Source organism: Patiria miniata, unplaced genomic scaffold (assembly GCF_015706575.1).
Source record: "Patiria miniata isolate m_02_andy unplaced genomic scaffold, ASM1570657v1 HiC_scaffold_19, whole genome shotgun sequence".
In the NCBI taxonomy this organism is placed as follows: Eukaryota; Metazoa; Echinodermata; class Asteroidea; order Valvatida; family Asterinidae; genus Patiria; species Patiria miniata.
This window is the reverse complement of record NW_024037057.1, coordinates 7,175,820-7,192,085: the sequence shown is the minus strand read 5'-3', so window position 1 is coordinate 7,192,085 and position 16,266 is coordinate 7,175,820. Positions and strand designations below refer to the sequence as shown.

The 16,266-nt window shown below is 41.9% G+C and overlaps 1 protein-coding gene across 2 annotated transcripts; it reads right to left on the bottom strand.

Moving 5' to 3' along the window:
* Nucleotides 1–281: 281 nt before the first annotated feature.
* On the bottom strand, nt 282–16,252 carry LOC119725580 (zinc finger CCCH domain-containing protein 4-like). Of its 2 annotated transcripts, none has more exons than XM_038197043.1 (10): nt 16,143–16,252; nt 10,260–10,650; nt 9,115–9,410; nt 7,966–8,335; nt 7,684–7,795; nt 6,451–6,560; nt 5,241–5,470; nt 4,346–5,073; nt 3,707–3,931; nt 282–3,359 (listed from the first exon to the last, which is right to left on the bottom strand). In XM_038197043.1, exons 1-10 carry the CDS (start codon nt 16,208–16,210, stop codon nt 946–948), a joined length of 4,944 nt encoding a protein of 1,647 aa, XP_038052971.1. In that variant the 5' UTR covers nt 16,211–16,252; the 3' UTR covers nt 282–945. The 2 variants fall into 2 exon arrangements, with proteins under 2 accessions (XP_038052971.1, XP_038052970.1); XM_038197042.1 differs by having other exon boundaries at nt 15,950–16,244.
* Between the last annotated feature and the right edge of the window lie 14 nt (nt 16,253–16,266).

Below are 16,266 nucleotides of genomic sequence, written 5' to 3'. Positions count from 1 at the left end.
GAGTCAGGGAACCAGACTACTAGGAAAATGATTGTTTTCCTTGGTTTTTATAGCATTTTCGAACCCAAAACCTCAAAAAAGTCAGTGTAACTATATATGCTATATATTTCCAACCCCCCAATTCCATCCATTTCTGAAAATTACAGTAAAAGCAAATGATGTATATTCCCTTTAAACAAACTCAGAACAGTGCCCTCCCGTTGTGCGAGTCGTATTCATGACAAGTCATTGAGCGCCCCTCCCCAAAAAAAGTATAAATTAAAATTCTCAGTTAACTCAGCTTCTCACATAATTACAATAATACTCTTTTATTATCATTAAGTACATACACTTTCAATTCACAGACGTAAAACACATGGACGAGTATTGATATCTTGAGACAATATAGAATGCCTTCGCGAGCAGAAAGTGGCGATGCTTCAACTTCTTTTACCTCCTTTTAGGAGCAGATCGTTAAAACTTGCAAAGTAAAATACATCTTTCTTAAATGTGACATTGAAATTTGTACATGCACGGATTAAAAAAAAGGCTGAATCCCAATTTTGAAAACCCTAAACCCTAGATTTTTGGATTTTTTTTTAATAGACCCTTTGCAGTGCAGCCATTTCTGAAGTATTTTCATTTTAATGAATTCAACTAAACGAAAAAAGAATCCTCAACGACGGCAGCATGTATTGCTTCGACTATGAACCCCTTTATTCAATGGGGCTAGGTTAAATTTTCAATGAAAACCGCTTGCACGAATGTTGAAATCGTTTACATTTGTGTTGAAACTTTAAATTTTCCTTGTGATAACAGTTGAGAAATATCTTTTTTTCCAGTAATGAATTGGCCACTATTTTGCCATTTCTAAGATCACACTTGTTAAAAAAAATAACACGTGACGTATGACAAAGCGATAACATAAGACAAGAACTTGTACTCTAAAAATAAAAATTTGACGTTTTAGCAAAAAGGTGAGGCCGTGGGATCTTTGATGTTAAACATGTCCTTGAGGGAGATGTCATCGAGAGGGAGACTCCCCTGCTTGGAAGGGTCCGTCGATTCCGGCTCTACTTTGGTCGCATTTCCTGCTGGGGCACTCTCACTTTTGCTTGTCCTAACGACTGGAGGGCCCTGGCTGGGATTTGGAGCAGGACGGGCTGCGCTTTGATTAAATGAACTAGTGACTTGCGGCAGGCGATGGTGTGCTGATGGGACCTGCCGATGTTCCATTGAACCACCTGAGGCTGTGGACTTGCTACCATCCTCGGATGAGGAGTCGGCTTCCGACTTGTCTGCTGACTTCTTGGGAATTTTTGGAATGGAAAATCCAGAGAGGCCACCTTTCCGATCGGCAGGCCTCTTGCGAGATTCCGGCAACCCCCCGACGTGGTCAGAATCGCTTCCGCTACCCTTGGTCCTTCTGGATCGCCTTGCGGGTAAATCAGAGTCTGAGCCCGAGTCGGACACCGAACTGGTGATTTCTGGTTTGTCGTTCTCCCCCCGTAATTTGATCCGCAAAATCAGAGGGGGCTCCTTGGGGTTGCTGGCTTGTTTCGTTGGAGCTGGTGGACTAGTTGGGGTTGAATCGTCTCTCGGAAAATGCTTACTCTCTTTATCTTCAGGACGGGGAGAAGTGGCTGGTGCCGAGTTCTGACGAATCAGAGGGCTCCCTTCTGTTTGAATTTTGTGATCGCTGACTTTGGGCAGGCTCAATTGCCTTGCTAATCTCGGGTCAGATGTTCTCGTAGATGCTTGTTTTGCTTCAGCTGGTTCAGTTTTAGGTAAAGTCTCTTGTCTGGGTGAACTTCCCAACTGTGTGGGTGCCTGAGATGATGAGGCATCACCTCCACCTGCATTCCCGGAATCTGAGTCCTGCTGTTGGGTGAATGGGGTGTTCTTGTTAAATTGAGGTCCATGTGTAGATGATTCTTCATTTGGAGGATTACTTGAAGGTCCCTGCCCCCTGATAGGGGCTGGACCTCTCATTGGACCTTGGCCTCTCGGTGGCGGTCCTCTCATTGGTGGTGGTCCCCTCATCAGAGGTCCTCTCATATGGGGTCCAATATTTGGTCCAGGACCCCCAAACTGTGGAGGTCCCATATTTAGTGGCGGGCCCCTGTTTGGCCCCGGAGGCCTGTTTGGCATTGGCATTGGCATCCGGTTTGGGCCATCACCAAACCTTGGTCCTCTGAAGGGCATACCCTGTGGAGGCGGGAATCTGGGTCTCGGGTTCCTCATGGGATGGCCGGGAGGTCCACGTGGTGGGAACCTCGGTCCTTGATTCATGTTGCCTGGTGGGCCGCCACCGGGAGGGAATCGCACGGGAAACCTCCCATTGGGAAAAGGTGGGAAATTCGGATTTGGAGGAGGCATTCCTGGGGGAGGCGGACCCTGCGGACCAAACGGACCTCCTGGAGGGAAACCCATCATGCCAGGAGGCTGCATCCCAACCTTGGGGGTCGGAAGAAGCCCCCCTTGTCTTGGCTTTTCAACATTCTCTTGTTCTTGATTTTGGTTTGCTGCTGCACCTGCATTAAGTCTAGGATCACGGTTGGCCAATCTTGGATCTCTGGGTTGTTGAACAGCGGGTTCATTACTAGTCCCTTGATTATTTTCACTGCTTTGAGTTCTTGGGTCCCGAGTTCTCTGAATTCTTGGGTCTGCGGGTCTGACAGATCTGGGATCAGCTTGGACTTGCACAGGAGGTGTAACAGCTGCAGTAGTCTGAGTGCCAGAAAAATCTGGATGTGATTTTAGTTCAGTGGGTGTCAGAAGCTCAATTGGTGCCAGTGTCGGCCGGCGCTCTGTATCATTTATCGTGTACTCGTTATCTTTCCAAAGGAGCTTCCGAAGCCTCAGATCAGACTTGTCTTTCTTCTCTCTGTCCGCTCGTGGATCCTTGAGTTTGTCATTGTGGGTGACCTCCAGCAAGACAAACTCGGCCACTTTTCTGGACAGTGCTAAGCTGTCGCCGCCTGCATTTGGAAACACGGGTTGTTCTGGAGCTTGCTTCACGGTGATGAGAAGATTCGGAAGCTTGGGCTGGGTGGGCTGGGTGGGTGGGGCACTTTTGCCAACCAAGCCCAGGATGCTGCTGAGAGCATTCTGCTGGGCGAGCACACTGGGGTCAGAAGGCTGCCCGACCGTGGGCGCCTTCGCGGAGAACAAGCTGGCAAGGGCGTTTGGCAGAAGCTGGCCTGGAAGTGGTTGCGATGACGGGGTAGACGCTGAAGCCTGGGACTTCTCTGGAATGTCTGTCGTGGATTGAGAGTCGCTTTTCTTCCCGACATTCTTGATCGCACTGGCGAGGGAAGTGGATGAATCTCCACCTCCCTCTTCATCATCACTGGAGTACCAGTTATCATCATCACGAGCTGTCATGGAAAACACAAAAAGCAAACTATTTATTCATCTAAAAACCCAGAATATAAATTCTAACACCCCTCAATGCCAATAGTCACGTTAGCCCCGATGTGGACTAATGTCCTGATGTTTGAATAATTGTAACCAAACCTTGCTTAATCCAACAAGATTCTGCATAATTAAAATTGATGGTTAATAGGGTTAATGGCATCGTTTTCACAGCAGCTCTGTCTATACTGTTTCATGTACAAATTTTTTTGTTCAAGCATAAAAAAACCCTAACGTCGGCTACTATAAATATGTAGGATTTTTAGCCAAAAAAAGAAAGAAAATAAAAAGACTGTATTGTGAAACTCACAGGCGTCTTTGTCCGTGCTGCTGTCCTCCCCCTTCTTAACATCATCTTTCTTTCGGTCTTCCTCCTCGCCTTCCTCGGAAGACTCTGCCTGTTTCTGCTGTATTCGCATGAACAGCGCCCTCTGCTTGGCAGGCATGTTCTGGGTCACGCTTGCAATATTCGGCTTCTTTTCTTCTGTTACTGGTTCTGCTGTGATATTTGCGGGAAATACACTCGAATCCTCTCCTAAAATGGGCAAAAGAAAAAAATCTTGACATTACCTATTTCCATTTTTTGGGGGGATTCAAGGGCCTGTTCATTTGTAAAAAGGCATTAAGAAACCGAGTCATTATCCAAGCTAGGAAACATGTGGAAGCAGCATAACAGGAGAGACAAAACAATATTGTGATGGTGCTTTACAAGCTTTTGAGACTAACACAAATAATTATGTGCATGGATGTTTATGCCGATACTGAATATCCAGTACGTAACAAGTTTGGACCAACGCACAGATCAACTACCTTCCAAAGAATCACTCTTGATGGAAAGAGATGCTCATCATTTTGGGATAGTTGTCAGAACAGTCGATCCAAACTGGCTTTTTTCAATCATTTTTGTACGAATGCCTGACCAACTTTGTCCATTCGAAGTAAAACGTACCCTCTTCAAGGTTTTCCTCTTTCTTGGGGAATCTTTCGTCGATATCCTGCAATCCTCCTCCTTCTTGGCTCTCGCTGCTCTCGGTCGATATTACAGGATCATCAATGATCAGTCCTTCCGTCTCGGAATTGTGCTTGGTCCTTTGTATCCGCATGTCAATATCGCCATGGTCATATTCATCCGAATGGTCAGCGACTGGCCTCAGAGGATGGAGAGAGGGTTCAGCTGATCTCTGCTGGTACGTGTGCAACTGGAGACGTTTAGGTGAGCCTTGTGAATGCTGCGGCGATTGTTGCGGATGTTGTGGGGATACTTGAGGATTCTGGTTCAACCTCTTGAACTGCTGCGGCAGTTGAGCTCGCTGCCGCTGCTGCTGTTGCTGTTGCTCAGAGTAATCTGGTTGAACTTGGTCAGGTAGCTTTTCTTCGAGTCTCTCATGTCCTTGTTGGTGCAGAACTGATGGCTTCTGCTGCCTCTCGGAGTCTTGAGGGGGTCGTCTCAGGACAGAATTGTCTCTTTGTGGGGGTTGCTGGTGGGGGAATTTTCGGGAGTCTGCTTCAGAGTCCTGGAAGTTTGGCTCCTCAGTTTGGTCAGGCGAACCCTGGAAGCCTTGTCGCTCAGTTTCCCGGCTGAATGAGCCAGGCTTGGATTGACTTTGAGGGTCTTGCTCAAATGGCATTTCCTGAGCATCATCGAACCGAGATGGGGCCGACCCGTAAAAATTTAACCTGTTAACATGAATCAAATTGATAAATTGAATCAATGGTAATGAAAATTTACTCTGAGTGAATTTCATGTTAACTTCAAATACTTAAATCAAATCGCTAAAGTTTCAAGCATATATCTTTTTGAATTTGAGGATGGAAAAAGGGGGAACAAATAAAACTGGACTTACATTTGCGATTGATCCATGACTCTCTTTTCTTCAAGTTCAGCGATTCTTCGGCCGTCTTCTCCAACCAGCTGGGTCTTGATTTCAAAGATCGACGGGATCTTCTTGCCCGATGGGTTCACCGGGTTCGGCAGTTGGGGAGGTCCTGTGGGAATCGGGAGCAAGCCCCTCGTCTGATGCGGCTGACGTTGGATCTCCGGACCCATCACGTCCTGAAGCCCACCTTTCAAGACCTGGTCAAGGAAAAAGCCAATAAAAGCCATCAAAACAATTCCCAAACCTTCAACCTTCTCAAGAACACAGCAATAAACGGTTATTCCAATACATTCTGGAGAATCCAATCATTAAATCAATCACTAAGTCATCAAGTCTCACATCAAGGGACAAGCTATATTCCATTGAACAATGAAACTGACATCCATTTCTGATTCTTCATTACCTCTCGCTTGTGACCGTAACAGTGATGTGACATGTGATGTGACATGTGATTTGCCTTGCGACTTGACATGTGCTGTGACATATGACTGACATGTGCTTTTACATGTGATTTTGACTGACATGTGCATGCGAGTTGACTTGTGACCGACAAGTGCTTTGATGTGAGTTGACCTGTGACTGACATGTACATGTGATTTGACTTTTGACTGACATGTACATGTGATTTGACTTTTGACTGACATGTGGTTTGACTTTTGACTGACATGTGCTGTGACAAGTGATTTGACATGTGACTGACATGTGCTGTTACGTGTGATTTGACATGTGACTGACATGTGCTGTTACAAGTGATTTGACATGTGACTGACATACATGTGCTTTGAAGTGTGATTTGACTTGTGAATGGCATGTGCTTTGACATGTGTTTTGACTTGTGACTAACATGTGCTTTGACATGTGCTTTGACATGTGACTTGACATGTGACTTGAGACTGACTTGACTTCAACTCTCAAGGCCGGTTCATCCTCGGCGTGAAAGCCAACACGAAGGCAAATTTGTGACGTCACGGCACTTTTTGCTCTGCGAATTTACAAAAAGTTGAACACATTTATCTGGCGAATTTCGCAGCAAATGTCATACGATGTCAAATTCGCTTTGCATTCTTATTAAGTACGAACCGGCCTTAAAGAGGGTCTAATGCACTCCCCATATCCCTCCATAAAGTACATAAGCAACAGATTTCCCTGAATGTTTATCAGGACAAGGCCTGTTTACCTTTCCAAGGAGGAGTCTGGTGTTTTCGTTCAGTGCTTTGTGAGAAAACTTGCAATTCTCTCCCTGGTAGCACACGGCACCCGTGTGGTAATATTTGCAGGGCATTTCACCTGTAGAGCAAATGAAACAAGGGAAGAGCCAATGCATTAAAAACAAATAAAATGGTTTATCCAGCATTGTAGGAAACAATGGCGTCAATATTTACAATTTATGTGCCTTTTTTCGGCCCTCTTGGAAACTGATACCAATTTAACTTCCTCTGTCACGATACAGTCTTCAGGCCTGCAACTGGGAATTTAGCACTAACAAGGAAACTCCAAACCACACAAGACTTTGTACAGTGTTTTTCAATATTTAATGGCATTCATGAGAAGTTACAAACGAGGAAATCAGCGGTTCCAAGAGAAAGTTGCATGCCTGAGTCTTGCTTCAACCTTCTAAGACACTATATAGCACGCCCTGTACATAAGTTTTAACAATTCATGTGCCATCCTATAACACTTCTCCATAATGTCCTCTGCATCCTCCAGGCCTCTGGCTTTCTTTCTTTTTTGGGGGGGAGGGGAGGGGCAAGGGGCCCCCACCCTCCCCAAATGCTCCTCGCCATTTTGCCACGCCCTTTCCCTATTACTCTTTGCACATGTTGGAGAAACCAAGACTGTATATCAGCTTAGCTTTCGCTGCGCATTGTTTTAATTTCATTCAATTTTTTAATATGCAGTCAATTTTATAGTCATATGCAGGCATGCAACTGGGAATTAAATAATGAAAGGTTTGCGGAAACACCATGTGCGTATAATTTCTCAACTAAGAGAATGGTTCTGAAAAGAACCAGAGGTATAAAATATCTCCACCATGCAAAGCCTCAAATCTTACTCAACTGGGAATTGGAAAAAAAACCAACGAGGAAACTCAAGACCACACAAGACTTTGTACAGTCCTTTTCAATTTGTAATGCCCCTTGCCTCCCCCCCCCCCCCCTCTCTGGATACGCCACTGTGGCCATCTCTGTAGGAGAACTGCAATAGCGTATTTTACGCAATCAAGCACGCACTGCGCAGTGTTGAAAATGTTCCAAATACACGCGCTTGTTCCTCGATATGTGTTCGAAATACGATGCAGCCGATGTGTGTTATGCATTTTGATGCTCAAAATGCCCATGCATGTCGCTGGTCTGTAGGAAATGACATCATTTGAGAGAGACCTAGAGAGTGGAGACAAGGAGCAGCATACCATGTATGTAGAGGCAATCGTCTCCTTTCTGACACTGTCCCTGGATGTAGAACTTGCACTGTTCCATCTTCTTGTTGGGAAGAATGGCATGACTAAAGGTACAGGCCGTGCCCTACAAAAACAAAGAAATATAAACCGGTTTACCCTTGTAAACACACAGGAGTCCTGCAAATATGTACAAATCCAGCATGTGCTCACTATACACGCACGAGGTCCATAACTTAAAACAATGCACTCAAAAACCTGCGATAAGAATTGTTCACATTATTAACATTGTCTCACCTTAGAGCATTTCCCTTCCAGGTAGAACTTGCAGATGGGGCGGAGTTTAGACAGCTGTCCCTGGTCGGGCGTGCCTTTGCCCCTCCCTTTCCCGCCCTTCCCCCTTGCGCCACGCCCTCTGCCACCTCCCCTGCTGAGCCTAGCGGGGGCACCGGATAAGTCCTCCATGATGTCCTCTGCATCCTCCAGACTGGCTTTGGGGGCATGGTGGCCCCCGCCCCGCCCGGAAGCACCGCGCCCTCTGCCACGCCCTTTGCCTCTGCCCCTCTGGGTCTGCATTTTGAAGCGGCCGGTGCCCCTCCCGAGGCCGGAGTTTTCCGATTGGCTGAGCATGTCCGGGTACTGGTCGTCACCCTCGTCCGAATCGTAGCTTGAAGGGGAAATTGACAAAGTACACCTGGTAAAGCTGGGGCTGTGCACTGGAACCGGGTACCTGAGTACCCGACCGCTGATGTCAGGAACCGGTTCCAGATTATGGAATCAAGTACCCGTATTTAACTTTACATATTACTTAGTATATTCTCAGACACTGAAAAAGAAAGCTTTTGAATGTCATTTATGGGGAATTTTCAAAATGAAAACCAGGCTTGTATGAAAAAACAAAAAAGTTTTACGCTATGACGTTGCCAAAGTGCAATTTACACCGTGAAGCTAAAGAGCTCACTGCACATAATTGTATTATGCTGTATTGCCGCACCGATGCGGTAGTATTTTCATGCAGACCTTTATGAACAATCTGAACAGCAACTTCCCAGATTTGAATGTTTGGCTTGGGTTTCTTTAACGGGTTAAAATGTTTTACAAAACGGCATCTCCAACTAACTAGGTTCTGATTTTGGAGTGTCGAAAACACAAACATTTATGCCACAACATTGTTAACTCTAACCCCCTTGAGTGATTTACTCGGAACCTTCCTCATCCCTGCAAATTCCTGTATACCCAAACTGTTGGACTTGATTATGGTGGCATACCTATCTCCATGTAAAGCATAATCAGTTTACCTGTGCAGTACTCACTCCAACAGATTCCAACAAACCCTGGCATTTAGAGTTTGATTGGATGGGGATTGCTACGGTTAATGAAGGACAGCCTAGAAGAAGGAGGGGTTAAAAACTAGAACAAACTTCCTAGGTCCAAAATTAGACTCACCGGTCATCATCATCCTCTTCATCTTCATAGTTCCTAGACATGTTCTTGTTTCTCCTTCCGCCAACACCACCACCACCACCACCGCCGCCATCCTCCTCTTCGTCCTCTTCCCAATAGTCAGACGGGACAAAGTAGCCCTGGGAGCGGTCTCTGGATCTCTTGGAAACGCCAAACTCTTCCTCGGGGGGCGAGTCGTAGTCCGGCGGCGAGTCGTACCGCGAGAGGCTCCGTCGTGGCGGGTAGCTTCGATCTAGGAAGTCTTCTTGTGGATTGGGGCTGCCGGGTGGGGTGTTATCCTACAAAATAAGATTTGTTAAAAAAGTGAGATTGGTTACTGATTTTTAATGGTTAAGCTACATCCTTGTACTGGGGGCTTTCACTGAAGGCATTTTTTGTTTAAATTCAATGACAACAGCGGCTCTGTGCCTACTTAAGGTTATCACTGAGGAATAGAGACAGGCCCTCACATGCACAAATGAATTAATTGAGGCAACACAAGTAAATTACAAGTTAGTTGTAAGTCAAGGACAACTTTATGATAATTCAATCACATACCAATCACAGATCAATCATAAGTCATTCACAAGTCTTTCACAAGTCAATGACAAGTATATGACATTTAATCACAGACCAATCACAGATCAATCACAGATCGATCACATATCAATCACAAGTCAATGACAAGTAACTGACAATTCAATCACCGCCCAATCACAGATCAATCACAGATCTATCACAGACCAATCACAGATCAATCACAAGTCAATGACAATTCAATCACTGCCCAATCACAGATCAAACACAGATCGATCACAGACCAATCACAGACCAATCACAGACCAATCGCAAGTCAATCGCAAGTCAATCACAATTCTATCACAGACCAATATCACAGGTCAATCACGAGTCAATCACAAATCCATCACTTATCAATCACGAGTTTAAACAAAAATCATCCATCTCAAGTCAAGCGACGAGCCTCTCGCATGAAGCTGTGAGTGACAAAGGCATTCCTCTCTCATTGTTCATCCACTGATACTTGACTGACTTGTGATTGACTTGTGGATGACTTGATAACAATTCTACTCAGATGTGGCATAAGATGCAGGGCCTCTTTGAGGAAACTACTTCAAGTGAATTCTTACATCGTCTCCGCTTCCCGATCGGTGCCGCCGCCTCCTCTTGGCTCTCTCCCGCCGATGTTTCTTCTTGCGCTTCTTCCGATGCGACGAGGACCGGTGATGATGCTCCGCTGGCTCCGCATCCTGCTCCTCCTCTTTGTCCTCATACGACCCCTGACCTCGGAACTGCTTACTTCCACCCCGGGGCTGGTAGTCCTGGTCTCCGGCCCCGTCAACGTCGCCCTCTGATCCCGGGTGCGCTGCGGAGGAGGAAATATCGCCCTCTACAGGCTGGGTGTCCTGGTTGTCTGGGGCAATCTCTTCTTCTCCTCCCTCGCCGTCTGATTCTGGCAGCTCTCCATCTTCAAGAATCTCACCCTCCTCGGCGTCATCATCACCATCATCGTCATCATCCCTGTACAATTTAAATGGAACATCCCATTAAAAAAACAACAGTACTTAACTTTTTACAAGATATTCACTCAGTGTTTCAGGCCAACATTTAAATTGGGTGCTAAACTCTGCGTTGAATTTAAAAACAGGTTTTCCAATTTGCTAGGGTTTCATGCTTTAACACAAGACCCACAGTATCGAAAAACATACCATTGCATCAAATAACGTACATGTCATTTCAAGTCTCTATATTTCCTATACTTGTGAGGCGTTTTGGCAAAATGGGACAGAACTTAGCAGATGTCAAAATGAGGGTTTGCAAGTATTAGAAAAGAGAATAAACTTCTCCTTACAATACTGTTTGTTGCACGTCAATCGGACATTCCGCTGACAAGCTATGGCCGTTTAAAATTTGCATTTCTCGACATGTCAAGAAAGTGTACTAAGAAAAAGGCCCGTAAAGTTTTCGAGTTTTGTATTCGTCAAAAGCAAAGATGCCAATTGTTGTTCCTTAAAAACATGTTTATGCCACAATTTTTATACTCTTTCTTAAAAATAGGTGTAGTAGACATATCAAAGATTAGAAATATCAATAAATCTGAAAATAAGACCAAAGTTCATCACTATTAAATTTTTTTCAGTCCTCACGTTATATGAATGTTGTCAGTGTTGGTGTTTACATTAAAATATCATTACTAGCTCAACATATTTTGATTCTGATAGATACCAGAAACTGAACTTGGCCGTAGTTTCTCAGGTATTACTTCCCTTCATTTGTTAATGACTTTCACAAAGCCCGTGTTTATATTTTGTAGACCTATCAGTTTCACTGTAAAGAATCCCATTTACACTTATGTTACATATTTTAACCGCAACGCTTAAAAACGATTTATCCTCATTTCCCACCATAAAAACACCTCATCCTCGGAAGAAAATTTAAATTTGTTATACCTCAAAATTTTCAATCCAACCCACTCAAATTATCTGATGGCTGTTGCCATCCAAAACTTTTAAATCTTGTGACATGGGCCAATTTCACGGTGCTGCTAAGCACAAAAACTTGCTTAGCACAAAAAAAAGTCTGGCTTATAAAAGCAGGTTACCAGCCAAAACTCCATGAGATTTTCATGCTAAGCAAACAACAGCTGAATACAAATCACAAGCAATATACATCACGTGGAGTTTTGGCTGGTAACCTGCTTTTATAAGCCAGACTTTTTTTGTGCTAAGCACATTTTGTGGGCCGTGAAATTGGCCCCAGAATGCCCCAGAAATCTAGCTCGAAACCTTGTAAAGAACAAAGTAGCCAAGAATCTTGACCATAGTTCAGGAGAGGTAAATTGGAGGAGTTCGTTTCCAAAACGTGACATATCCATTTAAAAAAAAAGGTGAAAATTTTGCACGGTTATGAAACTTTAAAGAATAAACACAGCATAGCAGCTGTTTCTGTACTTTATTTTTCGCTATAATTGTACATAGTATTCTTATAGCAGCTGTCGAAATTGCTTTTGAGCAGCCAGAAGAGAGTAGAATTCTAAAAGGGAACAAAATGGCGTATATCGCATTTCAGAAATAAACTCATTTTATTACAGAAATTTTGTACGAGAAATATATTTTACCAAAGTTCAGACAAAATGGAACTTGACTCCACTTCCAAGTGTTAAAAAACAAGGACTTTTCCATTGAAAGATATTACTTATACTATAAATGCTGTCAAATTTAATGTGCGACAATAACAATTTGTGTTGTCTTTCTATTTGTGTTATCTTTAACAGTCAATAAACAAAATGACTGTGCATCGGTATAGTGCAGAAATTAAGCTATGTGTGTGTAGTCTCTAAATCTTTAAATTGAATTGGCATTTGAAATTATAACAAATAAATGGCTCCCATATGGCCACTTTTATTGGCAATTAGGAAAAAGGAAACTAATGTTTGTAGGGAAATTGTTATTTCTTATCAATGACTTAATATTTTTGTGGAAATAAGCAGGGACAATCTTTTTCAATGGATTTTTTGGAAAAATTGATTTCTTGTTTGTCAAGTCTCTGTCTTTGTTTTCTTTTTTTCTCCTTTCCTTTTGTTTTGCTCCTCTTTTTTTGTTCTTCCTTTTTTTTTGTTATTCCTCTCTCTTGTTTGTATGTTCAAATTCCCTGGCAAGTTTTTTCCTTTCTTTTGAGTTTTTTTCTCCTCAAACCTTTTTTCTTTTATTAGGGTTGTGGGGGAATGGAACATTTCGGCACCTAAGTCTTGATTTGGACATGAAAAAAAATGCATTCATTTTGAAATTATTTAGGACAAAATTCCAGTTGAAACCGGTTCAACAGGTTCAACTGGTTCCAACTGGTTTCAACTGGTACCAACTGGTTTCAACTGGTGCCAGTTCAACAGTGCGTAGGTGACTGGTTTTGAACTGGTTTAACTGGTTTTTGAACTGGTATACATACATGTAAGTGGCTTTGAACCATGTTAAACCAGTCACCAATTTCCAGTTGAACTGCAATGTTCACTTCTTGACATGAAGAACCTAGCAAGTTTTCATCACATTAGTTTAAAAAAATTGGCCTGTTTTTAACAAGATATAACTCTGCAAATGATAAATTTGGTTTTAAAATTTTTAAAACTCTATCCCTAACAGTCCTGAATCCTCCAATTTCAATATGATTTTACACTTAAAACTTGTAATTCTGTAAATGAAGTTTTTTTTTTTCAAGTGATCCCCGATAGCTTCAATTCAGTGAACTACAATTCCATCCAAACATACATTTGTTGGTCTTTTCTTTCACTAGTCGAGCTCCCTTACATGCACAAAAAGATATTCTTTCGGAAACTATATTTCTGGTGTACAGTCAATCTGCACAATAAAGAATGATATGATTTTTTTTTTTTTAGTCAAAAGTAATATACAATATTTTATACTTCTACTTTAATTTTCAGAAATGGATGGATTTGAGGATTACAGTGTTTTCTAGCAAATACTGTTACACTGACCTGTTTAAAGTTTTGTGTTCATGGATGCTGGAAAAACCAAGAAAAAAATGCTGTTCTTAAAGTCTGGTTCCCTGACCCTACTTCAGATGAAACAGAGCAATCATCAGATCAGGGAACCAGACTAGCTGGCTTGCACCCATTGACAATATGTGTAATCGATTGCAAACAAACTGTGGACTAACTAAATTTTGTAAATTTGGGGCAGTATTTGAAAAAAGTTAGTTTTCTTTCCAATGATGGTCGCCCGACCATCGTTGGAAATTGATAAAAAAAAATCCATTTTTCTTAAAAATTTCAGCATACCAGTGGCCATGATTTTCACTATTATTCACTTGCAGTCAAGTAAGAAATTCCATAATAATTTGGTATTTTTGTGTGTGTATGTTTGCAAATGTTGTATATTCCCTTTAAGCTTCACCTAAATTTAGAAATTTACAAATTGCCTGTTATGTGAACTTTGTGTACAGAATAAAGATGATGTCATCAGAATACACAATAGCCTAGAGCTGCTGGCAATATGGCAGCCTCAAGGTTTATTTATTGTAATTTTAATATCAATAGATCATGGTAAAATGACTGCTTCTCATTGTCCCCTCTGTAAACCCGGATTTCTACCTTGATATAGGGCCCTATTCCAATAGAATGTTGTATTTGAGAGCATGTGTATTCAAGAATTGTACATTGTGATATGAAATTTGTGATATGAAATTTGTGATATGAAATTTGTGAACTTGGATAAAGCAATTTTACCTCCATTGATATTGTACATATATACATGTATTATAAAAATACAACTGTACATGTACATTGTGCAATGCACCAACATGTAACATGTACATGTACATGTACACTGCTATTGAGCATGCAATGGCGGATGTAAAAAAGTATTAAGCAATGAATGGGTAATAGCATGATGCATATTCATGAGCCACAAAGCTGATGGCAGTAGACTTGCACCAGTCAACTCTACATTCATTTTGATACGCTTGATTGGTATCAGAGTGACCCAAATGGAACTTCACCATACGGTGCCCATCAAAAGAAAATATTCAAAGAAATAATGGTGCAGTAGAAAATATTAATCCAAATGAATATCGATAGTGTGTTGACCATGGAAAAAATAAATAATTGATGCATACAAAAAAATTATCTGATATTTAGTTGAATTGTTATTTTGAGTAAGACTAGACTCTTTGGAGGAATGAAGAAAAACATATGTCAAGTATAAATAGTTGTGACCAAAAAAATGTAAAGAGATGTGAAGAGATGTTATCTCTTGAAAAATTCAGTGACAAATATCAGTGACAAATATCAGTGACAAAAATTATTTCATATTTGGAAAATGGAAAGAAAAAGAATTCAGCTTAGGATTCATATTTGTAAAACCCAGAGCAAGAAAAGTGGGGACTGAGAAATTGTAATTTGCAATTGTTAAGTTGTTGTGTGGTGTTAATGTTTTGATTACTCTCTATATTTACAGTAGGCCTAAAATCATCACCCATCAATAAACTAAATTGGTCATTGAAAATCAAGTCATCAGCCAATGTAGAAATGAAAAATTCAGATGAAACATCTCAGAATACGTCATCAATACCATGTGAAATCTTAGAACTGAAAAAATAGTTTAAAGTCTTTCTAAATTGTTTCGTCTGAAATGTATTTTTTAAGTGGTCAACTCATGCACATTACTGGAAATGGAATACTGCGTTTGTATAATTTTTTCACTCATTTCATAAACAAATGCAAGTTTGAATAAACAAAGCCCTAGTATATTGTACTTTTTTCTGTCAATATTGAGAAATCACAATTTTTCAAGATCCAACATATTTGCTCATGCTTTGTATTTCTAAAATTCAACTTTGGCCCTCAAAATTGGTAAGAGTCAACACCCCCCCCCCCCACCCTAAAAAAAAACAATCAAAATTGTTTAAAATCCTTATTGTAAACTGTTCGATCACCAACAACATATGCTTTGAAACTCACAAGACTTAATTCATGAATTACTTTGCAAAAAGAATGAACTATAAAAGTACTGTTGTAGTAATACTAAAAGCAAAGCAGCAAAGAAACATTTACCCATGCAAGAATGGAACAGTCCACGGGATAACAGTCACATGACACGGGAAACACAATTATGCAAATTCAAAAATGAATATGCAAATCTACCGCCGCGCCCGATATTTTCCGCCAGCCATTTTTCTTACCTGTCTTTTAGAGAAAATCCCCAAAAGAAACGATGCATTACCCCGTATTACCACAACTAATTAGGACAGTGAAGGCAAATATTAAGGTAACTGGGAAGACATTGAAACTAGGAACATTTTACTTGACCTTTCAAACACAGACTTCGCACTCATCGTAAGTGTTTCATTGTTACTGTTCACGAGAGATGGGGGCGTTTCAAACAGACTTTCGAGAGCCATTTTCGGTCGTTTACCGACCAGTTCTCCTGGCAAAGTTGCTTCTCTTGTGTTCTCTATACCGTAACGGTTATTCTTGTTCGTGTGTCCTGCGCTCTTCTCACCGTTTTAAGCAGATATCGGCATTTTTTGTTGGGGCCGACAATCTACATCTCGCAAATTTCGACGACATGGCGAACTGAAATTTTCTCACTGCGCATGACCAAGGCCGCGTCACTGGGCTACGGT